This window comes from Venturia canescens, chromosome 1 (assembly GCF_019457755.1).
Source record: "Venturia canescens isolate UGA chromosome 1, ASM1945775v1, whole genome shotgun sequence".
Classification (NCBI taxonomy): Eukaryota; Metazoa; Arthropoda; class Insecta; order Hymenoptera; family Ichneumonidae; genus Venturia; species Venturia canescens.
The window spans coordinates 25,379,071-25,405,446 of NC_057421.1; the positions used below are offsets into that span (position 1 = coordinate 25,379,071).

The 26,376-nt window shown below is 38.3% G+C and overlaps 2 protein-coding genes across 5 annotated transcripts in view; one reads left to right on the plus strand and one right to left on the minus strand.

The window, feature by feature from the left end:
• Window positions 1–419: 419 nt before the first annotated feature.
• Mekk1 (mitogen-activated protein kinase kinase kinase 4) lies at window positions 420–9,194 on the plus strand. 4 transcript variants are annotated; one of them, XM_043434159.1, is made up of 14 exons: window positions 420–631; window positions 2,205–2,339; window positions 2,661–2,949; window positions 3,217–3,408; window positions 3,488–3,684; window positions 3,804–4,205; window positions 4,357–4,596; window positions 4,706–4,930; window positions 5,093–5,509; window positions 5,701–6,982; window positions 7,124–7,292; window positions 7,383–7,505; window positions 7,608–7,759; window positions 7,951–9,194. In XM_043434159.1, exons 1-14 carry the CDS (start codon window positions 546–548, stop codon window positions 8,131–8,133), a joined length of 4,092 nt encoding a protein of 1,363 aa, XP_043290094.1. In that variant the 5' UTR covers window positions 420–545; the 3' UTR covers window positions 8,134–9,194. The 4 variants fall into 4 exon arrangements, with proteins under 4 accessions (XP_043290094.1, XP_043290095.1, XP_043290097.1 ...); XM_043434162.1 differs by lacking the exon at window positions 420–631 and adding an exon at window positions 811–1,190; XM_043434163.1 differs by lacking the exon at window positions 420–631 and adding an exon at window positions 811–1,119.
• Window positions 9,195–9,990: 796 nt separating this feature from the next.
• ChAT (Choline acetyltransferase) overlaps window positions 9,991–26,376 on the minus strand; it is a 63,506-nt gene continuing 47,120 nt past the window's right edge. The window contains exons 3-11 of the mRNA XM_043434165.1: window positions 26,161–26,333; window positions 23,825–24,005; window positions 23,105–23,279; window positions 20,285–20,514; window positions 19,278–19,489; window positions 19,080–19,202; window positions 18,044–18,236; window positions 16,199–16,399; window positions 9,991–12,937 (exon numbers count right to left, since the gene is read on the minus strand). Of these exons, the coding sequence (XP_043290100.1) occupies window positions 12,728–12,937; window positions 16,199–16,399; window positions 18,044–18,236; window positions 19,080–19,202; window positions 19,278–19,489; window positions 20,285–20,514; window positions 23,105–23,279; window positions 23,825–24,005; window positions 26,161–26,333 (1,698 nt within the window). The 3' untranslated portion in view covers window positions 9,991–12,727. The remainder of the gene's footprint in view (window positions 12,938–16,198; window positions 16,400–18,043; window positions 18,237–19,079; window positions 19,203–19,277; window positions 19,490–20,284; window positions 20,515–23,104; window positions 23,280–23,824; window positions 24,006–26,160; window positions 26,334–26,376) is intronic.

Consider the following 26,376-nt stretch of genomic DNA (forward strand, 5'->3'; position numbering starts at 1 on the left):
TGGTCAGCATCGTCGTTGTATACTTGTTCAGCAGTTTTTCATAGGTTTAATATTGAACGAACAGATTTTCATTTTACATTTACCTTAACAATGTGTTCAGAGTTACTGAATAGTCTACGTTAAAAATAAATTGATCTACAGCTTCTTCCATCATAAAACAAAGCCTCTGTAAATTAATGGTCGACAAATTTTGGATATCTATTTTATCAATTTTAGTGAATACAAATTATTTTTAAAAAAATTCATTCAAACACTTTGAAGATGTTTTTCGAAAGAAATTGTCTAAAGAAATAGCCCGAAATCCAAAATCAGTCTACGACTTAATAGAATGTTTTTTAAATTTCATTATCGATTGTTTTATCTGAACAAATAATACATTTTTAGCACTTCATAACTAGATGGTAGATGGCACTATCAGTTTCTTCGATCAGCTTGAAGAGTGTCGTAGAAAATGAGCACGTCGAGTGTAACTACTGTTACGGTAATAATTGAGTGACGTCGGGTTTGACAATTGTGCTAGCACGTATCCTTGACCCTGCAGAAAAATGTTTCTCGGTGACAGTTGGGAAGGAGAGAACTATGAGAATTCCGTTACGGATCACTTTGACGACGATTATGATGGCTGTGACAGGTAGGTCTTGTGCTTCAGTGTGTGTTTCTTCTTGGCAAAAGTTTTTAAATGAGCATCGATACCGGCTTTGTATTTTATCATAAGCAGAGTTGTGGAACTCGTCAACGCAATGGAAAAAATTTTAATTGCGTGTGTGCGCGTTGGAAAACTGTGACGATAAAACAGTTGCTGCAATGTTTACATAGTGTTTCATTAGATTGGCCCACGTAATCGCTTCAAACTGATTCCACTTTCGACTTAATTATAAATGCGCACGTTCCATCGCGTGAGAAAAAAATTCAAATATGAATTGTCGTAATTATTAGAAATATTTTTCATGCCGGAAACATAATTCATCGCATTTTCATGTGTTTCTGATGTGTTGGTATATATCACCATTGAAAACAAGTGTCAATTGAATTATATCTGCTAATCAATATCAAAAAGATAATGTGAGTTTTGTGATAACTGCCTGACGGATCTATTTGGGAACGAATTTTCCATCACAGGTATAGATTTTATCGTGGAATGGAGATAAACTAGTCCGAGACTGATGATATCTTGTACAATCGTGTAAAAGGTAGTTTTTCCGTTAAATTTTACTCTTTGAATTTTTTCAGATTTGAGTACTTGTTCATTTTCGTTTCAGTACAATTGGAACCGTTTATTGGGCATTTTGACATCTACATTTGGATGTCAATAGGTTGATAACGACATTTTTAACAGTGTCAAGGTCACGTCGAGATTTATTGAACTTTTTTTTTATATTTAAAAATTTCGAACTATTCGTGTTTTTTTTTTACACTACGCCAATGGCAAATTATAGATTCGGAAAATGCTGAAATTGTTCTATAGTTCGATAGACACTTTCAATCGTCGTCATAGAAAATTTTGACTCGTAGCTTAGATTTATATTTTTGCAAAGATTACGAGTGTGCCATTATTACACGGAGGGAAAAATTTTTGTCTCATGCGTTTACACCTGAATTGTATATCCGGTATGGCGCCAGGGCCGCGGCACGTTATCTAATTGGCTCTAGACGACTGACGACGATAAGAGATGCGTGTCAGTTATTGTCAGTTCCTTCAGTAAAATCGTAAAAGAACGCGGTGTGATTTTTTAAATATCGCTCGGAAATTCCTACGTGCACTTCATTAATAATCGTTAATAAATTCCGATGGTAGAGGATATGTAAATCTCTATTTTCAATAACGACGGTAACGAAATATACAACAGATAAATCGATGGAATTTTTTGCACCATTACTTCTGTAATAAAAAGTCGTTGGCTACGCTAAATAAATAGTTTCGTGAGGAACAGCTGAGTCATTCGATCGTCGCGATATAACACTGAATAAATTGAAAGAAGAGAACATAAGTAAAAAAATATTGAGACTTTGAAAAGAAAAATCTTCGCGTCGGCGACGAAGCAGCGTTTTCTGAGACGAGAAGGAACGTTTTGGAAAAATAAACAAAACATATCGAGAACGTATTACCGTTAATAATGTGACTGGAATAGATGAGGGAATTCGAACAGCTAAACAGCTGAAGACAACATTTTTCTGTTCTATAGAAAAATGTTTTTTTGTCGTAGTACGAGAGGGGTTTTCAGCTCTCGTAACGAGCACGAAGAATCTCTTCACGAAATGAGCGATATTTATGGCCAGACACCACCCAGAACCCGTTACATCAGGCGGAAACGAGAAAAGAAACAAAGAACATCGTCGAGGTCCGTTTCATTTCAAATATCTTCGTTTGTGACTAATACGAAAAAACGCGAAAATAGAAAACGCAACAAAACGAGTTGTCACTTCAATTGTTATAATGAAAGGACGAATTTTTATTTTTCTGTTCTTCAATTTTTTTTTACAGTTTTCTAGTCTTTAGCAAAAATAAAATCCATCCATTTCTGAAAATTATACCAAATATGTTGTGAGCTAATCAGATTCAATTCGATGCTTCTTTGTCGTCTTGAATCTTGTATGTTGCGATTGCACAGTCAATCTAAAGGGTCTTCTAATATTACCGTTTATTGTTTTTGTGTTTACAGCGAGGGAAAATTCTCATCCTCAAAAGACACCCGTCCGAAAACTTGTTTATCCAGAAGAAACACCCTCGATACAATAATATTTAATAAAATGTGTGATCGAGCTGACCTCGACAGAGACAATGAGAATCGAGAAGAAGCAGCAAAAGACGGTGGAAGAAAATGCAAAAGGATTTTGAAGCTGATGAGGGGAAGCGAGAGGGATTTGAAACTGGATGTGGAAGCAGCTTCGCACTATGCCTCAGAAAAATCTTTGGAAAAACGGCCAGCGACAACTCCTAATAACATGAAGGTAGAGATTTCTTTAAAAATCAAATATTCCTATAGTAAGCGAGATATTTTATCAAAAGTTTGACTTTTGAAAATGATTACGTTGGAACTTTGGTTTGGAATAATAACTGTTAAAGTACTCAGAAAGTTGAGAAAATTGTCTTCAAAATTAATTGTACTAGTGTTTGCATAGAAAATCTGTGTTTGCCATGAGAGGTCCAAAAAGCTTGAAGAAAACGCCTTAATCTTGGCTCACATTCAAATTCGTGTGTTCATTTACTTTTTGTAGATCGAGACCAGAAATAGATTCAGGTGTCTTAGCTCCAAACTGGTCGGAATTGGAGACAGAAAAAACGAAACAACGGAGATCGCGACTCTCGGAATATCGAATGAAGTGGACAAATTAAACGAATCACCAAGGTCCTTGAATATAAAAGACAGAGAAATTTTTCATGATACTTTCTCGTTTCTTATACGATTGGTGAGTCCCGTCTGCTTATTCTCAAGAAAATGTCGAATTGATACATTTTTTAATTCTGTACCCATTTATCTTAATATAGGGTGGTAATGAGAAAGATCGGAATTGCCGTCGTCAAATGAGCAGTGAAGAAACTCGTTGGCAAAATGAGCTCAAAGACCTGATATGGCTTGAACTTCAGGCTTATCACGCTGATCGTAGTCCGGTTGCCCAGGACAGCTATCTTTGCAAACAGCGCGAAGCTGTGGGAGCACTGCTCACAGAAATAATGGAGTATAAGTTAGTCGATTTTGAAAAATTCTTATAGTATTCCTGGAACGAAGGTGTCACAAAAAAGATGTGACGGTTTTATTCGCACGCTATTGAAATTGCGACTAAAAATGGACGTTTCTTTTCAGATACGATCCAACGACGAGTCTCGTGGATCGTAATTTATATTCGTCCATTTCCCACGACAGTGGTTTCGACACAACACCGAGTCCAGGAATCGAGATCCTCTGTCCCGGATGTTTGTCCATGCATTGTAGAGCTTGCGCTCGTTCACAATTATGTGCAATGAAACAAGTTGAAAATTTACTATCGCGTCTCGAAGCTGCTGAGGCTCTTTATCCCTCGTCCCAAGCATTTGCGAACTATTACCCAATGTACAAGAGTTCTGAATTCACTGACAGAGTTAAAGCAATGTGTCTTTGGTACAACATGACCAAACATCACAGATTGAAGCTAATGATACTTGGAAAATTGCTCATGATGCTTGACACTACGAAGAGTCATTACGACCACTCGGACTCTGGCATAAGGTTTGCGTTTTTTCATTTCTTCTATTTGATCCTTTGTGTACGTATAATTTAGTGAACATATTAATAAAGTATTACTCTTAGGTTGGACATATTTTGTATTCGATCGATATTAAGATGTTTGCAGAAATGATGTAGAAACACCTTTTTTCAGTTCGAGAGCATCAGACTCAAATGACGTTCAAGATGCACGCTGTAGTGCAGTGACTTTTCAATTGATGGATATGGATCAAGCACAAAGTACAACACCGACCGACAGTAATAACAGCAATGCCTCTTCGGGCGGTGGCTTTACTTACTCCCACAGCCCTTCGACTCCTGAATCTTTGTTTGCTTATCCCGAGGATGACAGACTCGATTTTTATCTGTTGAAATTTGACCGGCAGGCCTACAGGTTTGTATTTTTTTTTGGAACTTTGCTTGTGAAAATTTCTTCGATATACAAAACAAAGTATACGAGTAGCGATGCGGTCTGTCTAATGTCATTTGATATTTTTTCGCAGAAAGTACATAGAAGACGTATTGAAAACAAGAGGACTAGGGAAGAGCCTTAATTTCCTCGAGCGACTTCATACCTCAGTTTTGAGAAAAGCTCGATTGGCTTTGGAAAAATGCGATAGGGCTGAAGATGATACATCGGCGAGTGAAGAGTACGAGGGTGATCGAGAACTCAGACGGTATGGAGCTTGGAGTCCTGAAGCAAGGGCCTTGAATCTTCCTTCTTACAGGTGAAGCTTTTTCCAACTATTTCACTTCAATTTTTATATAAAAAAATTTCATTTGATGCTGAAATGTCAATAGGATTATGAGTTGGTTTCAGTTATTATGCGATTTGATAATTTTCCCCAACATTTTTTGTGTTTCGTTTTCTAATAATCCGGCGTTTTCAGATCTGCTTTCGTTTTTTTGTCTCGTGTGCCCCTCGAAGTTGTACACGAATTTTTGCGCATGAGACTCGAGCAAAAACCTGAACAACCAGGAGCTCTCTCGGTTCGACAATTGATGCGAGAGATGCGCGAAGGCTTAAGAATCGCTTGCATTCATCGAGACAGATTCGAAGCCCATTCAAGAACCGCATTAGCCTGTGATACGATTTCTGAAGATTCACAATCCATCGAGAACATCGAGGGATTCGACAACAGCTTGAAATCTGTTTGTGAAGTTTATCTCGATTATTTGCATCAGTGGGTCGAGATGGTCGAGTACAATAGTTTCCATAAAAATCTCATAGACGATGAGTGGACTTTCGTGAAATCCATCGCCGGAAATATCGCAGGTGGTTACAGAATCGGTAGTATCAAATTTTGGTAAGAAGATTGAAATCTATTTTTCGTAAATTTTACAATGGTTTGTTCATTTCGCTTATTAACGAAAATCGAAAAGTCGAATACAACATTTTTAATAAAAAATTCAAAATTATGTTAATAAAATGTAGTAATTTTAAGGTAAATTTTTGAATCTTGACGTTATTCGATGTGAAGTTTTGTTCGTCTTTCAGTGAAATTGCCTGCGCTATGATAGAGCAAGTTCAAGATTTTCTCTTGACGCGTCCTCAAGAGATATGTGAATCGACCGAAGTGAAGGAAGAAGACGGAACATCCACGCGTTTTCATCTCATGTACGTTAGTCGTGAATGGCAGGGGATGTTCGTCGAGGCACGCGAAAAAGTCGTCAAGTGTGTTTGTCTGGCAAAATCATTGAGAAGGGATATTGAAACATTTCCTCTGGAACAAAATGAGATCGACGAAGCGATAAGTTCATTAACGAAATCGATTTTGAGCCTCGGTTCGCGTATACGTGATTTGATTGAAAAATTTCAAGCGACCGTTGATCAGGCAGATGAACCAAGAAATGAATGCGATCGTGCAGCATTGAAAACTCGAATCAGAGAGATTTTACATCAAGCTTATCGAATGGGCTTTGACTATTACAAAATAGCGTGTAAATTTTTTGTGCCTGAAGAGCGTGGATTGTTGATTAAGGGTTTAGTGAGTTTCGCTACACTGTGGATGGAATTTGTGAAAACGAAGTGTGAGCGAGGAAGGGGACTGAGACCCAGATGGGCTAATCATGGTTTGGAATATCTCATGATCGTTTGCGAACCTTTGAACACAAAACATCTCAGTGACAAGGAATTCGAGGAGCTCAAAGCTTCGATGGATCGTTGTATATCACACGTAGTGGGTACAGCCACAACTCCAAATTCCTCGATGGATCTGGAGGGCACGAAGAGATTACCGAAATCCCGGGTTGTTTCACCTTCGAGACACGCCAGAGGATCGAATTTTAGCGTCACCCCAAAATCGCGAGAAGCTTCAAAGGCCCAGGAATCTCCATTGACTCAGACGAAATCACGATCGCCCAGTGTCGTCGATGGTAATAACGTCGCAACGTTGATGGTACCCGAGAAAAACAGTGGTTTTTTCAAACGCGAGAAATTTGCTGTTGCCGTACAAAAATTAGATCTTGAAATCGACGACAAACGAAGAGAACACGAACTTATCGGTCGAGTCATCGATCGGAGCGACGTCGACACTATCCGCATTAAAGTTCGTCGAGTTACTTTTACATGGCAGCGTGGTATCAAGGTTGGGCAAGGCAGATTCGGCAAAGTTTACACCGTTGTTAATAATCAAACTGGCGAACTGTTGGCCATGAAAGAAGTTCAACTTCAACCTGGCGATCATAGAGCGATCAGACGCGTTGCCGAAGAACTACAAATTTTCGAAGGCATTAAAGACAAACATTTGGTTCGGTATTACGGAATGGAAATTCATCGAGTGAGTTTTCGAAATAGCACAAAGTCAATTTGCTAAATTGGAAAATACAATTTTTTTTACTCAGAACAATTATTGACTGAACATTCGGAAAGAGTTTTTGAAATTTTTTCATTAACTGTACGACGAATATTTATATTACAGGAAGAAATGTTGATATTCATGGAATTCTGTGCCGAAGGAACTCTGGAGAGTCTCGTTGCCGGAAGTGAGAACGGGCTGCCCGAGCTTTGTTATAGAAAATATACAAATCAGTTATTATCGGCAGTCGCAGTTTTGCATTCTCATGGGATCGTACATCGCGACATAAAATGTAAGAAAAACGTCAATATAGAACGACAAAAAATCGTATTCCATTCCAAAAGACTCGCAAGCGATTGAAAATGTGATTTTCTTTTATTAGCCGCCAATATATTTTTGACCGATCAGGGGAATTGTTTGAAACTCGGTGATTTTGGTTCTGCAGTCCAAATAAGAGCTCACACAACGATGCCGGGTGAATTGCAAGGATTCGTCGGAACACAAGGTATAAATCATGAATATTTCTCATTCACCGAATTCAACAACGAGAAATATATTCTATAAAAAAAAACCATCATTATTCGACGATCTGCTGTTTTTTTTTAAGCATACATGGCACCCGAGGTATTCATGAAGACCGAAAGTGGAGGTCACGGACGTGCAGCCGACATTTGGTCAGTCGGTTGTTGCGTCATTGAAATGGCAAGCGGCCGAAGACCATGGGCGGAATTCGATTCCAATTATCAAATAATGTTCAAGGTAAATTACAGCTCTCTTGTACGCGAATTTCTCAAAAGAAACGAAAGTGTTTACAAGGATGAGTGATTTATGGTCAGCATGTCTCGAAGCTATTATTCATGAAAGTAAATTTTTTGAACGAGTAATATTTGCTGCTGGAGCCGCTTTCAATTACCAGATTATTTCAAATCTTTTGTTTTTATTTTATACAGGTTGGAATGGGCGAGAGTCCAGCTCCACCGAAGAATTTTTCTCAGGAAGGCCTCGATTTTATTGAAAAATGTCTACAGCATGACCCCAGAAGAAGGCCAACCGCAAACTCTTTGTTGCCCCATCCGTTTGCAAAGATTTATGAAGACGTTAATTCCGACCTTCTTCGTGGTTTGATCATTTAATGTTAATTCATTCGCAAATTAATTAAGTAATTTTATGTTTTAACCTAATGACGTTTGATCCCACACGATTCAGTTATTTGTAGTTCATCGTTCGAATCTCACGTGCCAATCAACGTGCAGGGAAACATTTGATTTGACATAAAAACTCACGATAGCCTCGCACCTAAAAAAAATCAAATTACGAATCAAAATTCAGCATAGTGGTAAAGCAAACGTGTGCAAATTTCGCACTGAAAAGACTGACGATTATTTCGTGATCAGAAATCAAAGCATGCTTGATAGAATGATTTTTTTAATTCCTCCTCCGAAGTACAATTTAACAAGTTTTTTCTTCGAGTATTATCATGTCTATGAGTCGTAAATGGACAAACGAAAAAAGAGCCGCCAGAACGCGCGATTAATCGACATAATAAATTGAATTGAAAATCGTCGGATTTTTGTACAAACTCAAATTCCGCATCAAGAATTGAGTACTTCATTTTTTGTATTAAACTTTTGCAGATACCGTTAAAAGCCAAAATGACTAAAAATTTAGTAAAAAAATCATTAAACGACGTTCCGCAAAATATATGATCTTATTTTCGCATGAAATTTTGAAAATGATTCGACAAACGTGAGAAATTGGAGGTTCGTGGCAAAATTATCTACAAAAACATCGAATGATCTAACAGAGTATTGAAAAAATTGTCAAATTCATTTGCAAGCTATAAACAAATGGGATGTACTAAAAATTGTGAGCCCGTTATTACATTGTATATGTTTGTGTCTTGTACTTAGTTTCGTCATTTACGTATTTCCGTTGTACTTCGTTATTCCGCGTATTTTAAGAAGCCCTTTGAAAAACATCCCAGTTGCTTACTCCGCATGAAGTCTCATGAAAAAATTATTTTTAAAATGTTACCTTCAAAGAACTAAAAAGAAATGAAAAAATGCATTTATTGTTTATAACGAAAATATAGTCGTCCGCAAACGGCGTGTAAATATGTATTGTAAATTATTTTTAATGTTGTAGTATTGTGAAAAAATCTATTTATTGAATAAAAGGAATGTGAAGAAGAAAATGAATAATCGAACGAAAATGGATAAGTACGACGGTAAATGATTGTTCGGACCGTTGTTTTGAGCATTTCAATTCGTCGTTTTCACGCCTCTCTCATGTAGTACCCCGTGTTGCACCACTGATTCTACCGATCACGCGAGACAATTTACGATCGGCTACTTTCTAGTTCCCATCGCGTCTTTCCATCTCGGCATATCGTGCACCACGTATACATACTGGGATATGAGGGGAGTAGCGTCGCATCACGTTTCAGAGCCGGCTGCTATTCACCAACGTCATTTCGCAATGTTTCATTTTTATTTAAACTTTTTTCCACTTCTTTTCCTCATCCCGTTGTTCGGGGTTTAAGCAGTGTACAAAAATTCTGTTAAATTCGTGGTGAAAATGAACCCTCGGGGATTGAAGCACAGAAAGGTAGTCTTTGAATCGTTTTCAAACTTTACAATCCGAAAATTTGGAGGTTATCCTAGTATTCCGGTATTCGAAAACCGATGACGTTTTCTTAAAAAACTCATGGCAAATTAAGGTCAAGAGACTGAACGAATGGATTGAAAAGATTGTCTCGTTCACGTTCGAATCCCAGGAGAAACGATAAAGCGATCGGGCATTTTTGAACCCGAATTTGCTTACGCACGTGCGGTATAGACACGCATTAGCATCACATTGGCAAGCATTTTGCACATTACGTCGAGCCTCATTCGAATCTCCTCTTGTGCGCCCTGTAAACAGAAAGTTCGCGTGTTTGTTCATTTGTTAGCGTTGAGGGAAATAGGCAGTTTCGTTGAAGAGAGTGAAAATTTGTGATGATATATTCGTCGCTATATTTAGCCGTCACTTTTACATATTTTGTTTCCTTTTTTATTCAAACTCATAAGATTTATTACAACGATTCATTAAAAACGAATAATACCACTCGTTCGATCCCTTACTGACGACACATTTACTGTTTTCCAACACCTATTATTGGTTAAATTTAACGAAATATCATCAAAGCATCTATAGAAATACACACGAAACTCGAGCACGACATGGATATTTAATGTACGTGAAAATTTAACGAAAGAGTGTTTACAGTCGCGATTGATTGAAATTTCTCTGATAATAAAATTAACACCGTTTCAGATAGTTGAAAACAGTTCGAAATTATCGTCAGGGGAAAAAACGATCACATGGTTTTTTCGTGCTCTTATCTGACATTCGCATTATTATCACTTTACGTTTTTGGCTTCGCAGCCTGATATGTGTGTGATATTCCTGGTCGCAAAAATGCGAGATCACAACTTGTTTGTTCTCGCTCGATATGTGAAATTTCGATCGGCTGGAGCATGAGAGACAAACTTGCAAAAGCTGCTCCGGCCGATACGTTTTGTTCTATGCTATCTCAAACATAACCTTAATTTATTTCTCCTTAGATTCGTGGTGTCAACACACGCCACGCACGTTACGATTGTAGAATATATCATTTACGATGCTCAATATACGTTCGACTAACCGTATAGTTACACATAAAATATATTCTAATAGAATTCAACAGTAACGAAGGAACAGTCCATTATTTTAAAGCTACACAATTTTATCAAGCTGACTAGATTTTTTACGATTTAACTCGATGCCATATATATATATATTTATTTGTTTCATGAATATAGATATATTTGTATTTATATGATCATCTATACGAAGAGCGACGAGGCTCTTTTTCAACGTTCCATAAAATATTAAATATTCGACGTCAACGTCGAATTCGTTGTGTAACAAAAAAATATTGCAAATTTTCATAACGAACGAAATATGGGAATAACGAGCATCCTTCGCACAAAATCGAGATCACATTTAATTTCCGATTAAATTTCGTTTCAAGTGTATTGCAGAAATGGACACAATGTGGAAACGATCGTTGGCAAAGTATCTTGTTTTGTTTGTCAGTGGATTATTAATAGAGGAGCAATTATCAGGTAAGCTTTAGGAAGAACAGTTGAAGATAGAATTTGAAAATTATTGTCTCTCGAACCGTGACAAAAAAAAAGAACATCCATTTCAGTAGGGATAATGAGTCGACGCTTTTTTTTTTCAAAAATTACAAAATTTCTCCGATCTAGAACTGACGTAGAGTGTGCACGACGAATCTTCCATTTCTGCAGTAAAACTCTGACCGTTTTTCCCTCATACGTCATACGATGGCAAAGCTCTGCGTGCCTTGAGTCAGACTTACAAACGAAGCACGAATGGCAATACAAATGTGTGCACGCACGTGCGGATTGGTGATCAACACACAAGCTCGCTATAACAAAGGGAGATTAGGGGTGACGGATGGACAGTTTCTATGTACGAAAAAGCCGATATTTTCGCTCGATCACCGCGCAAGTCGGTGGCGCGGTAATATACGATCTAAGAATTGGACAAGAGTTACTGTGCGGGCGCCAATATCGAAGATTGGCTACGTTTAGAATACCGTTGCGACAGAGAGTCGTGAGGCGCGAACAGATTCTGTGAGATTATTATGCATCTTTCCTAGTTTTTCTTCTGCCTTTTTACCTCCCTCTATTTTTCCATGTTTTTTTAGTACCACCATCGATTTTTTTTCTTTTTCGCTCCCATTTTTTTCATCTCGTATATTTCTCCTACTCGCATTAATATTGCCACGGTTTTGCAAATTTTGCATGCAAATCTATAGATATTGTCTCTCCCTCTTTCGTTTTTTTAAAATTTTAAATATAGTATATTCGTATATATATAAGCATATAGATTTACAGATAACGATAGAGAAAAACTATTCGTAACCGATTCGAACGTAACGTTTGATAAAACTAAATATTATTTTCAACAAATTCGAATGGTCAAATAAACAATTTCCTCTTGTAACATTCGTTCAGATGAATTAAATCGAAGATCACGTGGTCTCAATTTCGCCTTCTCACCCGTGTATTATTGACTAGTATGCAGAGAACTTTAATCTCGTATCGATTTTCACTACTCGTTCGTTGTGAACAATCGATAATCGAGAAGCAGAGGACACTTATATGCTAGATTTGCGAGGACACAAGCGTTTGTTTTACTTTATCGACCGAGCGAGGATATTCAGTGCGACTGACCATGGCTCGGTGATGCGACGTATTATCGATACTAACAATCACTTCGACCGGAACGGTCACATCGAATGTTTTATAAATTGATTCGTCAAACTTTAGGATGCTTTACGACTCGATCGCTACTCAACTGTCTAGTTATACCATCTTGATAAATATTGCTTCTATTTAATTAATTTATCTAACGTTTATCATTGAGTAATGCACAATTGTCATCGCGTGCCGCTGATTCGTGAGTTTCGTGTACGTTTTGACGCGAGTATGTCGTGCAGCATTTTGCATGATTTCGCTTTTTTTTTTTAACTTTCCGTTCTTTCCAATATCTTCTGTTTTCTCGTCAATTTCTTTTGTCTTTTTTTACGAGTGTGACTCTGAGCGGAAATTTGGAATTTCATTTTTTTGGCATTCCGACTCATCGCACGGTGGAGTTTCATATTCTTTACGTCCATTATCGCTGCGTCGTACTTTTTAACATCGCTGCCATTTGTCGCAAGCTGTTTTGCAGAGTCTGAGCGAAACGCGTCGCGCTCGTTCTTCCATCGCTGTGGAACGCCGAAACTGAGAAAATGAATCCGTTCTTGCGAACGTTGTAGGCACACCCGTAACCGTCCGGGACGACTGGACCGTACCCAGCGATGACGTCATTCCTCGTTGTTATCTGCAAATCGGTTTAATTATTGTTTTCACCTGTTTAAGGGAAATCGCTTTTTCGTAAAACACATTAAATTAACGCGATTCAACGTTTTTTCTGCGGTTCATTCGTGAATAATTGAGGTCTTAAGAACGAATTTTCGTCATTAAACTTCGCGGTTAAAGGGGATCGCCGTTTCTCCCAGCCGCAAAGCCACCACTTCCTGCATCCGAGCGCACCCTGCTCCCTCGAGTTTTAGTGCATTGTATCCGGGAGGCTGAATGAGCGGCGGAAATACGCTTTGGCGATTGTCTTTGTTGACGAAAATTGAGGCTCCGTTCGCTCACAAAAGCCTTCGCATTGCCCTTGAAAAAGGGGAGTTTCAATTCTCTCGAGATTTTAATGCTCTCCTTTACGCAATTTCTTGTTTTAATAACCCTCTCGACCAACGTTCTTTTTTCTTTTTTCTTTTTTGTCGCGAGAATTAATTTTCACGAAGTTTCAAGTTAAATAAATATGTCGAATAACTGAATTGTAGAACGGTCGATATTTCGAAATTTTTAAAGTTGTGATATCAGTTTGGAGAAAAATAAGTAATTCGAAATTCTTATTCCTGATCGACTATTCAGCAGATTGCGCGTTTAATCAAAAATTTCTTCTTTGAATTCGTATTTACTCGAAAATATATATTTCGAAAGTTTTCATTTCGAATGCTATTTAAACAGACCATCCGAATGTCAAAAGTTCATATTTTCGAATTCAAAATGGAGAGTAATTGTTTTACAGACAGACCAGAATATAGAGTAGCAAAAAATCGAAAGTGAATTTTTTGAGCCTATAAAACTTTGATATGCAGAATAGCGATGGCTCAAAAAGGCGAAAGTTAAAATGGCGTAGTTTAAAATTGGAGATCACCGGTCTGAGTAAGTGAGTGAGTGAGACGCGTGTATTTGGAGCTCCACTGCATTTCTTTATTTTGATCGATCGACTTTCTAACGTTTCGCTATTTTGACTGTTCGACTTTTTGGTGTTTCAGTATTTCGACCTCAGTAATATTTGATCTTTCGTTATTATATTTTCAAAATTGTAAATTTTCACAGTATCACTGACCGTAGTAATTTATGAATCGAAAGAGTGATGGTCGAATTTTCGAAAAATCGACATTTTAGTCATCGTCCTATGGGCGATTGTTACATTCTATTTTCGATATAAACGTGCTTCGAACCTTGCAGTTTCTGCTTTATTTATTTTCTGCATTCAAAGCTCTAGTCGAATCTACCCGTCTCCATATTATCATTCGAAGTTTATAAACTCGAGATTTTAGCTGTTCGAAATTTTAGTCATTCCAACATTTGATCCCCACCCAAAAAGGTTTTTAAAAAACGTGAAAACTCCCGACTGCGAATTCCTCCACATAAGCAAATGTACACGGAGAGAATTGAATTTGAAAAATTACCGTGAGAAACGATAGCGCCGTGGCGAGCTGCAATTCATGATATTATCGGAGAAAAATTGAATTTTCCTATTAATTAAATAACATTTATTGTTCGAAGCAGGAGCTTTTACCGTATTAAGTAAATTTTGACGTCCCATATCTGCAACATTTATACCGTTATAAAACTGAAAATTCGGCAAAATATTTTTCAGATATTTTTACTTCTTATTCGATGATTTCATTAGAGTCATCATCTCCAGACGAAAATTCCGACATCTTATTTATTTCACACTTTTTAAAGTTCGTCATTTTTTAATGAGAAAAACCAGCAAGGTGTCAACTCGACGCTGGACAACTCACCACCGCATTCTTCAGTGTTTTCTTGAGTTGTTCCAGCGAACCTTAAATCCGTCACTTTTCGACGAGACATTATTTTTCATGTTGATTATGGAATAATTCAAATAAAAACTCTAACAACAATGACTAATGTTGTTTATTTGAGGAAAACAGTTCTATTCCTTTTTATGAATTCGATTTTACGTCACTTCCGCTTTCCTCTCGATTTCATTCTATTTCTCTCGATCCCTTATCTCCATGGTAACCAAACGTCATTCGTCTCTTCTGAATATAAATATATAATGTAGCGTTGACAAATCGGCCATTTGGCCCCGTCGCTGTCGAGTTGAGAGCCCGCTTTAAAAACAGTTCGAAGTGAAAGTAGCAGCGTGCAACCGTGTGAACTCGTCGATAATCGAACACTACCTTGTACGGTCAATTTCACATCGGAAAAAATAAGTTTGAACATAAATATTATTTTTCTAAGCGAGTTCACCATAGACTCTGACGAACTATGTTCAACAACACTGTCCGTCACATGTTGAAACACACGAAAAAAATTGCTCAGAACAAGTGTGGGCGTGTTCCAGAGAAAAGTTGCTTCAAAGAAATCTCTTCTATCAGCTGATCACAGTGAAACGCATAACTCCCGTCTTTTCGTCGTGCGGGCAGTCGGGAATTAAAAAAAAATAAGTGGGATCAGAGAAGGTGCTTTTTCATTTCCGCTGAAACGATTAAAAAAAAAAAAAAAAATTAAAAAAAAAGAAAAAGAACAAAACTAGAAATAATGCCAAAGGGAGCAAGAGTTTTTGGCAGCTTCCAACGAAATATTGAAAACGTAATTCTCACACCCGGCATAAAACAAAGCGAATAAAAACCCACGAACGACATGAGTGCGGAGTTTCACTGGAAACCCATCATCAACTAAGAATATGAACTCCAACAATATTGCCGAATGTTTGACCCTTAATAGTCAGACGGGGTATATCGGACCCCAGCCGTTTTTCGACCGACGATACCAAACAGAAATTTCGAGAAAATGGGACTCGTGGTGCCCTCGGTCGATAGTTCGAACCTTTGAGAAGAGAGCCTCATCGTTATTATTTGAAAGGGCTCGTTAGTTTAGTTTTGGTAGTCGATCGAGTCAGACCGCGTGCGAAAATGACGATTTCTACATAAATTTTTGTGAAAAAATTCATTTTTCCTGCATTCTTATCTTTGACATTTTTTTAAATATTAAAAATACCACGAATAGAATAAAATCGTCATGGTCGTTTCTTAAAGGTTCAAAATACACTGCAGTATTTTTATTTTATTTTTTTTTACAGTTTTTCAATTATTCATCGTCCCCCAAAGTGAGCGGGGTACTTTGGACCCCGCGTGTGACTATTACGCCAGAAACTTGAGGTGTGACTAGTAAGGATTAAATTTCATAATATAACAAATTTCAATAAAAAGCTATATAAAAAAAATTCTCACGAGATAAAGGGCGTGAATGAAACGCAAAATGCGCGTACCTGCGACGTCGAGAGAGCGAAATGATTGACTATTTTGAAACTCTCGTCGAGGAACAGTTCAGGTACCGGTTCACCAGTCTCCATCGCAGCGTATTTGAGTCCCATAAGATGGTTGTCGATTCCGTACCCATGGTTGTTGTCATACATCTCTTTGGTCTGCCGTTGAACCGCGAGATCAAAGAGTTCCCGGATCCTCTGTTCCTGCGCATCGTCAGGGAAAAATAAGCGAAGCTCAACTCTGATGATAATCGAAACACGTGGCTCTTGGAAAATGAATAATTCGGTGAGAGCAATCAGCTCGATTCTCAGACACGAAGTGCGAATTATCGTCACTCGTAATTGACTTTGAATTTCATTGGCAACAATCCCGATTCTCGGATTATATTGAAAAACAATTTTTGAAGTTACGTTACAAGAATGGAAACGCGGTGAATAAAAAATTGATCTTTTCGACGCAATTTTCATCTTACTTCAACAAAAAATGACTCAAGACAATTGGCTACGCTTTTTCGATTAATTTTCACTGTTGCTCGAAATGGAAGTGAATTTCTGAAATTCTGGCACTGAAACAACAATCTTATAAACGAAAAAGAAAGATATTCTTGGAGATGAGTCGAAACCTCGTTGTTTTGAGACTCAAATGACGATGAAAACACAAAAGTTTTTCCATTTTTTTTTCCCTCCGGGGTCGAAAGTATGCCTGACAGAAAATACACTCGATTCGTTTGCTTTGTCTTTATATACACTCGAAATGTATCTGTACGATGAAAGGTAGGAGCGTAGAAAAAACTTTTCTCGGTGTTTCTTTCGACCCACCGAGCCTTTTCCAAGGACTCAGCAAACACTCGATCACGTCTGAGACAATCCGGATGTACTATTGACGATCTAATTGATTGCTTCTCCGGCGCCTGTACAGGCTTCGACCCCCTTCCCTTTCGTGGGCCTTTTATTTCGCTATTTTTTCACAACCACGTATTTTTTTTCCATTATATTTTTGGCTCAGTCGTGATCGAACTTCAATCGGACCAAAGTCCAAATTCTATACGTTTCGAGTTTCTTTGTAGCTACTTCCGAATTTAATGTTCGTATTTCTTCGTTGGCATTCCTGATCTGAATTTTTATCGAATTTACTTTTCACTGTGCAAAAGTCGAGGCAAAAGTACGATAAGTCGATTGACATTCTCAGGATGTTTAATCGGCTGACTAAGCTTCTGTACCTCCAAATATTCCGGTTTAAATTATTCGTGCTATTGGAACGACCAAAAAGGTACGACGCTGAAGTTTCCAAAGTTGGAGCCCAACGAAATGAAGGAAAAAACATTTGTAACTCGCCAATTTTTTATTTCACGAAGTACGTATCGGTGCAGGTTGGAAAGCTACGAATTGCAAATTCGCGGCAAGAAACGAAATTGGAGAATTACTGGAATTATTGCAGGGTTTTTTATATCATTTCGTTGGACTCGAACGTTCCAAACTTCGGCTTCATAAAAAGATTGTTCCTTACGAAAGCATATTTTGTTATGTACACAGTGATTTTTCTTAGAAAGCAAAAAAATGTTTAGTCATTCGCGTTCAAGCAACGTCGTTTTGTCTCTTTTCTCAATGCTTCGGCAAGTTTCGAGTCATTATTTCCCAATTCCTGTGACAGTGAAAATCAATCCGAGCAAGTTACAAATGTCCCTTTTCTGGCTCTAAGGGGAATATCCAAGAAATCATAATTGTCGAAGTTCGAAATGATTCAACTGCGAGATGTTGCCCGAAAAGCTCAGTTAAAGTTTCGACTGAGAAAGTCTAGTGTGAAATATCGAAGCTTTTTTATTTTACACTGTAAATGGTGAACTGAACTCTTTTGATGCCTTCATCCTGGAGGTCGGTGCTGCCAGGTGGATTTGCGGCTTGGAGTTCCGGATCACCTTGGCACATCGCTTTTACCCAGGCAAGAGTTTCGGGACTCGCTGCTCTGATGACGTCAACGCGTCCCAGTGCGAAACGTCTTATGCCAGCACTCTCGTACGTCGCAACCAGGCGGCCGTGTAGTCTGTCACAAACAATTGACGTTTGGATATTGTTATTCTCTCATTTCCGAGTGAATCACGATTAAATTTGGAATGAAATGAAGCATGGTCGTCGAAAGAGTCGATCATTTTGAATGTGGGTTAATTGGTAGTGAAAGGAATTTTCCGAAGATCGTACAAGGAACGTGAAATTGCGAATTAATATTTGGAGCTGCTGCTGAAAAACAGCGTTCCCGTGCAGCTTGAAGTGAATGGGTGACTCGCTTTAAATTAATAATTTCATTATTTAGAGAAGTTACGAAGTTACCGTCCAAAGTAGTATTGCAGTGGAGATAGTTGTTTTGTAAAAACTGACATAAAAACGTGGCGAAACGAACGAACGAGAAAATATGGCCAAAAGATCGAACTGACGTTACATGTGAACACATATTGAATGCCAAACGTTACCAATCCATTTGTCGTGTAATCTGAACGAGTTCTCATTCGATATTTTTTAATATTTCAGTCAATTTTCAACGGTAAGGTTCAAAAACTAAAATACGTATGTATTCTTGAGTATCCACGAAATAAAACGATCGATTTTTTTTGCAAAATCTTGGATACAACTAATGAACAAAATTCAATAACTTTTCATGTGTTTACGACTTTCATGTGCCGGAGCTTTCAAGTGTCAGAGAAAAGTCGATATTCAATAATTAATTTGGTGCTAAACTCCATGGTAACTAGCGTCCAAATTTTGCAAATGTAATCTTGGATAGCGAGTATTCACACATCTACCTTTTGAATGTATTCGGGACGCGGCTTGCCGACTGAAAATCCTTCCGAAAATAATTTCATCAAATTTTCAACATTTTTTTCTCACTCACCTAAAGTAGGTCAATTGCAGAGCCAATTGTATGTAGGCATCGGGACTGATGCGACAAGTTTTAACGAATTCTTTCGTGTATTCCTGGAACCACAGGATGCAAAGATCCAAATCGTCCACCATGCTTGAAAAAGTGAAAAAACAAATGTCGGCATGATCGGTTGAAACGTTCAGAAAATATTTCCTCAATTATGCTCACGTGTCAAAACTCGTCATCGCCTCTCTTATGTCGTTGAGGCTTTTTTCGCTTAGGAACCATTCCAGTTTTTCCGGCGCTGGCAAATGAGAGGGTACGAAATTTTCTTCAGAGCTTTGTAGAGCGTCAACTCTCTCGGTCAGAACTTCGAATGCGGTAAAAATCGCCGGGGCTTCACCGCCCGAATGTTCATACGTGAGGCCCCACATTCCATCCTGTTGATCGACGTTTTTTCATAATCATTTATTCAATGCACAACTACCAATGCCTAAACTACGTGAACGTTACCTTATTTTCCATAAAAAAAAAATAATAATAATTTAATCGCCCGTGTGACGAGTTCAAAAAGTGCAAAAATCACAAAATCATTTTAAAAGTATCGCTGTAACGAAATATTGCTAAAATAATAATTTAAAAAAAAAAAAAAAAAAAAAAACGAAGATTGACAAAAAAACTTTGGGAGCTCTTCTATCATTATAAAAGAGAGAAAAATTTTCAAACAAATGAAATTTACACATTTTTTACCGATGATTCAACGCCGCACTTTTTCAAACAGCAAACATGTACAGTAGAGAAAGTTAGTGAGCTAAAGGCAGCTACGAACGAATGATGATCGCATACGGTTTTGAGGTCGAAAGAATAGTAGAGTCGCTATAATTGTATTTTCGTCTTGATATACGAATAAAACGATAAAATCATTTCACGTCTACGTTGGACATTCGACTCTCTATTTTTTTTTTTCCCCCTCGTCGACTTTCAATTCTCATTTTCTACCCACGTTTATCGATTCGCGAAGCTACCAGCATTGTTTTAACCCAGAACATATTTTATATCCGCAACGATTAATCGAGGCTCCGTCTTGAAAAAAGTATGAATTCGTGTATCATTAAACTAATACGTATTTCCTCAAGCCAAATGGCTTTTTTAGCGCGCATACGTAATTCGAACGAGTGATTATGCTACTCGTGTCATGAAATTTTGAGGACTCGAGTATATAGAGGTGGACTCACTTTGCCTAGTATCGCATTGAAGGTCTTGTCGAACCAACGATTTGCACCGAGATGCCTCGAACCGCCGCCGTGAATGGCGTGATGGAGAACATTCGCGTAGTCGCGATCGTTGATCCATCGATCCTCGGCTCTAAGTGGCTCGTTGAACGTCGATGGCAGAATGTCCTCGTCGATGCAAACGACGCATAGACAACGTTCCAACAGTTCCAGGTTGTGGCGATTTTGTTCGTCTATCATAAAAACGACGGATTCGTTTGAGCTTCGATCTTGAACGGGAACGATGGAAATGCGAATGAATGCATATTTTATAGTGACAAAAACATTGAAGCAGGGATTCGAATTCGTCATCTCCGATACTCGCCAATGAATTATTCTCGATCGACTGGACTAGAGTTTTGGAGTGAACTTTTAATTGAAACGAAATAGTGACATTTGCTGGGAGGGGAACGAAAGCCAACGATTGTCATGCAATTGTCGGGACGGGCGAGGGGAACGTGAAGTGCAAGTCCTCGAAAGTTTAAACTACGACGGATCAAGTCAGAGCTTGGAGTGTCTTCTCTTTGAGTGATCTCCTGCGGTGATTCAAAGCGAAGAGAGAACGAGGGAGAAAGAGGAGAAAAGAGAGACTCGAGAGATCGAAGAAGCAAGCGCGATTCGTCGTTAGCTCGTTATCGCATAGCTCATTCGATTTGCTAACAACACGGGGCAAAACTTCTCGACGTTACGGGGTCGCAAGACCGTTTCTGTCTCCTTCAGGCAAACGTGCATATCGTCGTAGTGGTGTTGGGTAAGGTCTCGCCTCGCGGCCTGCTTTTCCCTCTCAGCTTTGTACACCAGACATTGTAGGCAGACCTATTCGTGGCAGCTTCTCTCTTACCGCCGCGGATAAGTTAATGGGGAATATTGCGAATATATATTGGTGGGATGAGAGAAACGAACGGATAATTATAGCGAAGAGGGTTGTTGCGATAGAGAACGTGTCGAGAAGGATGAGCATATTCTTCGCTTTATCCTGGGCCTTTGAAACGTTCGTTGCGAGACTCAACTCCGAGAATTTCTTTAATTATGATCTCTGAAAATCTATCACTAGAATTCCAAAATCTACGATGCTGAAGTTTCCAACGTTGGAGTCCAACGAAATGATCTAAAAAACTGTCCAATAATTCCAGTAATTCTCCAATTTATCTCCAGTTGAATTTGTACTTTGTATTTTTTCAATTTACACAATTATGATTCGTGAAATAAAAAACTGATGGATAAATCATTTTATTTTCATTCATTTCGTTGGACTCCAACGTTGGAAACTTCAGCGTCGTCAAAATCTTTCCATCGAAAAGAAGAAAAGAGTCAAGAGATTCTGCGAACTATTGTCAATCGAATCCTCCAACAGTTAAAAGTCATTGTCGTTGGTCTGTCCGCTAGGACTGGGGCCGATCAATGAGTCGTCCGATCTCTAAAAATCCTGCTGCAAATTTTTGCGGGTCAAAAAGACGAGATTTATTTATTCGTAAAATAAATAAATATCGAGTTCAACTCTTTTTGGCCTTAAGGAGGGTGGATCACGAAATCAAAATAATCAGAATTTTGTTGTCGAATAATTGAGCATTAAATCGTGCCTAAGTTCTTAGGCACGAGATGTATAACTGTGTATATACATGTAAACTCTGTGCTTATACACGTGAACTTTAACGTTCAATTACTCGAGAGCTAAGTGGTAGAAAAATTAAAAAAAATTGATCATATATTTTTAAAGAATGCATTTATCAAATTTTATTAAATTCTTATCATTTTGAAATTCTTAATATTTTAGACATGGTTTAGCATGGCAACATTGTATCGTCGCGATCCACCCTCCTTAATCCCTTAAGTACTCGTCCCCTCGTGACGGGCTTCCTGGACATATCTTACCTTTCGTAAATATCTTTGCCTTTAAAGTAGTTCGGCTGTTCAATAAAGTACGGTGAAGGTCCACTTTTTTGTGGCAAATGAAAGTTAAGGTTCCCTGATAACGAAAAGCACAGTTCCAGGGTCTTACGAGGTCTTACGAGGCAAAATTTTGAATTATTTCATTTACAATTTCATTTAAATTGTATACGGTGTTCAAACTTCGAAAAATATTACATCGTGAAAAAAATTTATCACAGATTCCGTTACTTTAAAAAAGACATCGTCTTACGGGGCTTTTAAGAAAGAAAACATGAAAAAACCTTAGTTTTTGACGTGTCGAAAGCGGATGTCGGTCATTACGTTGGACTGCTGGTAACAGCTGATTGAACTTTGGGCAAAATCGGGAATCGCGGGAATTTCATCAAATTTATTTTTGAGACTGACTCACGTGCTTTCACTCGTCAAGTAGATATAAACTCTCTTTCGCGCAATATAAACGTTCCCTAAGTTACGTGTCTTTCAAGTGTCACCGCGGTATCGACTCTATCATTAATTCGTCAAGTTGAAGTATAAATTTTATCGTTTATGATATTTTAAAAGCATTTTATTACATTATTGTGATAAAAATATTTTCAATGTAAGTGTTTATTAATTTTACTAATAATTTAGTCTTAAAATGAATCAACATAAAGTATTTGCAAGAGTCATAGAACGGCCGAACTACTTTAATTTTATCAGTCGTAATAATTGTTTCAATTTGCCCAATAATTAGTCATTTACCGAGCCAATTGAATCACGTGTAAGAAAAATACGCACTGTCTTTTCCCACTATTTGAGAAGATGGCTTTTTTTTATTCCCAAAAAAACGTTGTACGAGCATTGTAGGAATGATTGAGCATGGTGACTACTGAAAAGAAAACGAATTACACTAACTTTTCATGAGTTCCAGTCTTGCCCTCGCCCAGACCGGCCTCTGAGCTGTTGTGAGAATTCCCACAGGTGGAGTTCTTGGGTCTGCCGGAGTTTCGATGATCTTTAGAATTTGTTGCATCAATTCACCCTCCGTGATTCTTCCTCTGTCGGATGCGCGTACCGGTACACTGTAGAACTGAAAACAACACATTTTTCTATTCCCAGGCTCGCAGACCGCTGTATTCTTAAAAAAATATGAAAGAGAGAGAGCGTTTCTTCACGTTTCGTTTGATGCGATCAGTACAATGGTTCAATCGAGGGAACAATTTTCAAACTCCCTGTGTTTTCTCTTCTTTGCTTCAATATTTTATTTTCTCTTATTTTTGTACGAAAGTTTGAAACCAGAGAATAAGAAACTGCCTATATATACGCTGCCAGATAAACAACACTCGAAATGTTTTATTGCTCAATAAATTAGATTTACTGTTAACAGCAAATCTGTGCATAATTTACTCGATGTAACGTGAAATACTGATCTGCGTTCGAAGATGAATATCCAATCGGCAAGTACCTCGTGAATTTTGTCTACGAATGAAGAAAAACTCGAGTTTTCGCTTCTCAACTTAACACTCTATTCGAAGCATTTTTAAAGTTGATCCTTTAAAGTACAAACTACTTTCACCACAGTAAATAAAGCTGCGACGTCCGTGCAATTCCGGAGGCATAAATACGTTCAAGTACCTGATTATGATGAGCGACTATGATATGATCACCGGAGGTCGCTCTGTCCAGGACTACACGCTCGTCGACACTTTCACCGGGTCTTCGGTAAATGCTAAATATTTGATAATGTTGGGCCATACACAACGGTTGCATGGATTTGCCATCCTTCGATTTGACAAGTTCGACTTCCAGCTCGGACCTACGAATTTTTCAATAAAAATTTAAGTAAGCGTGAAAACCGAAAAAAAAGTGGTTGAGAAGATGAATTTGTTGGGACTCGTAAGCGTTTTTCTTCGTTGTTTTTAGTATTTTCCTTTTTTGTCCATGTGCTATTGGCTAATAGGTTCTACCGACAAAATAACAGACGTTTTCGTTTCTGCTGGATGAGCACTAACGAGGGGAGGGCAAGTGGAGGTTTCATGGGGGTGCGGAATTGTGTCGTCCTCGTCCCCGACGCAACCCTCGTTCGAGTGGACGACGTTGGAGACAAGAATAACGAGTCGAATCGATCGATCGATTATTTCCCTTCGATTCGTCTCAGCAAACATTATCGAAATTATTATAATTATTGTTTTTCCCGAGTCACTTTCTCCAAAGAGAACGAATACGAATCGTGAATTCCGGATTCGAGTTCGCCGAGCAGAAAAATAACGGTACGACATGCCGCGTCACGATAATGATGCGCAGATAAATTCTTCCGAATCTTTGTACAGTTCGAGACGCTTAAGAGCATAAAAAACCTCATCCCGACACCGGATACCGGAAACCCGATAGGGACATGGCTCTGAGCTTTCAGCCTTATGATTTTGACTACATTTGTACGGGAAATCTCATGCGAAATCGTCTAGAGAACGAGAACATTTTGTTTGGGTCAACGAATATTGATTTCAGGTGCAATCTCCGAATGGGTCGATATTTTGGTGCGTAACTTTTTGAAAATTCGTTTTATTCCGATGATAATTTCGCCTTAATCGACCGTTCGACGAGAGAGAATTCACGAAGGGATTTTTTTTCGGATTTGAAATTGTGCAGAAATTGGGTTTTCACGAAATAATCCATATTCAGGATATATACGCGCACTCTTTAAGCCCCTCGATTTCCATGGATCCTACGGAGCGACCGGATTTCCTCGCAGAGTGTGCTGCGAACCCTGTCAAATTCATTTGGCTTCTTCCAACTACTTCGCCAGAGCGAGCTTTTCACTTTTTTCTTTACTTTCCTCGAGGAGACGCGATCTATTGAACAAGTGAAAAAGAATGGAGAGATTCGAGAGATTTACCAGATGCGAAATCACGGTAATACGCTCGGTTGATGAATGAATGGGCAATGGAAGAAGGAGAAAAGCTTTGAGAAAGAATTCGCTCCTCCCTGAACGATTGCGTTCCTCGAGATGGCCTCGCCGCCCTTTTATTTCGGTTTTCTTATTTTCTTTATGCTCTCTCGAGAACGACAGAGGCGACGAAGAAGCAAAAAAAAACAATGACAAAAAATTATAAATGAAATTCATTTTTTCAGTTCATTCGTGCACTCCAGTGCTGCAGGAGATTTGTTGGAGACACGTGAAATACCGAGGTGAGTGTGGCTGGGAAACATGAGATTACTCGAGAAGCGTGAGATTAAATTGGAAATTCGATATTTCGATTCGATTTTATTTCGCTCGCTTCAGCAAAAAAAAAGACAAAATTGGAGGAAATAATTCCTGATTTTCCATACCATCGTATCACATAATCATCGAAATGAAAGCTCAAACTAATTCGACCGAAATTCCTTTTTCCTCGCTCCAAAGCTGCTAGCATTTTTCTCATTTATTATCTCTGCAAATGTAAATGATGAAATAGAAGACATCAACGTTACGGGACTAATCTTTGATGCGAATGTTTTCACCCTCGAAAGACAGCGGGCATGCCTCGTTTCAAGGTAGATCGATAAACGAGGAGAATGTACAAGTGGATAGACACGAAATGAATAAATAGAAATGTCTTCTCCTAACGAGAAGTCGGTAACGAGTGTCAAGTATGACGATGATTGAACGACCTGTCGTCGAGAAGATGGGAGTTGTTCGACCATTGTTATCATTATTTTCATCATTATTATGCCCTTTGTACAAATTGATTATTAAGCGTCAAAAAGAAGGTTTTGCTAATGCAAATCCATCGCATACTCGACTCTTATTTTCTTTCGCAACTTAAACATTGTCTTATTTATGAAAAAAAAAATTCTATTAAATCCTAGCTTTGCCACGTTACTGCAGAATTGAAATGCTCGTTTAAACTTCGCGAAAAATGATCTACCGCCATTGACATTTGCAGAGTCATTAATTCATTTGGAAAAATTCAAATGATTGATGTTCTTACCTGTCCAAGGTTTCTTGATAGTCGAGCAATTCTGTGAGAAATCTCGCTAGAAAGATCGCAGCGTCTCGTTGACATGTGAGTCTTCTCGGTCTTGCTGCGAGGCCCGGATTGCTGTTTATCGGAAGTGCCAATGGTACTGTTAGATACATGTCGTTGAGCCACCAGTCGGTTGCCTGTGAACGAAAAAGTGACATGTTTACTGAAGACGAAGAGTGA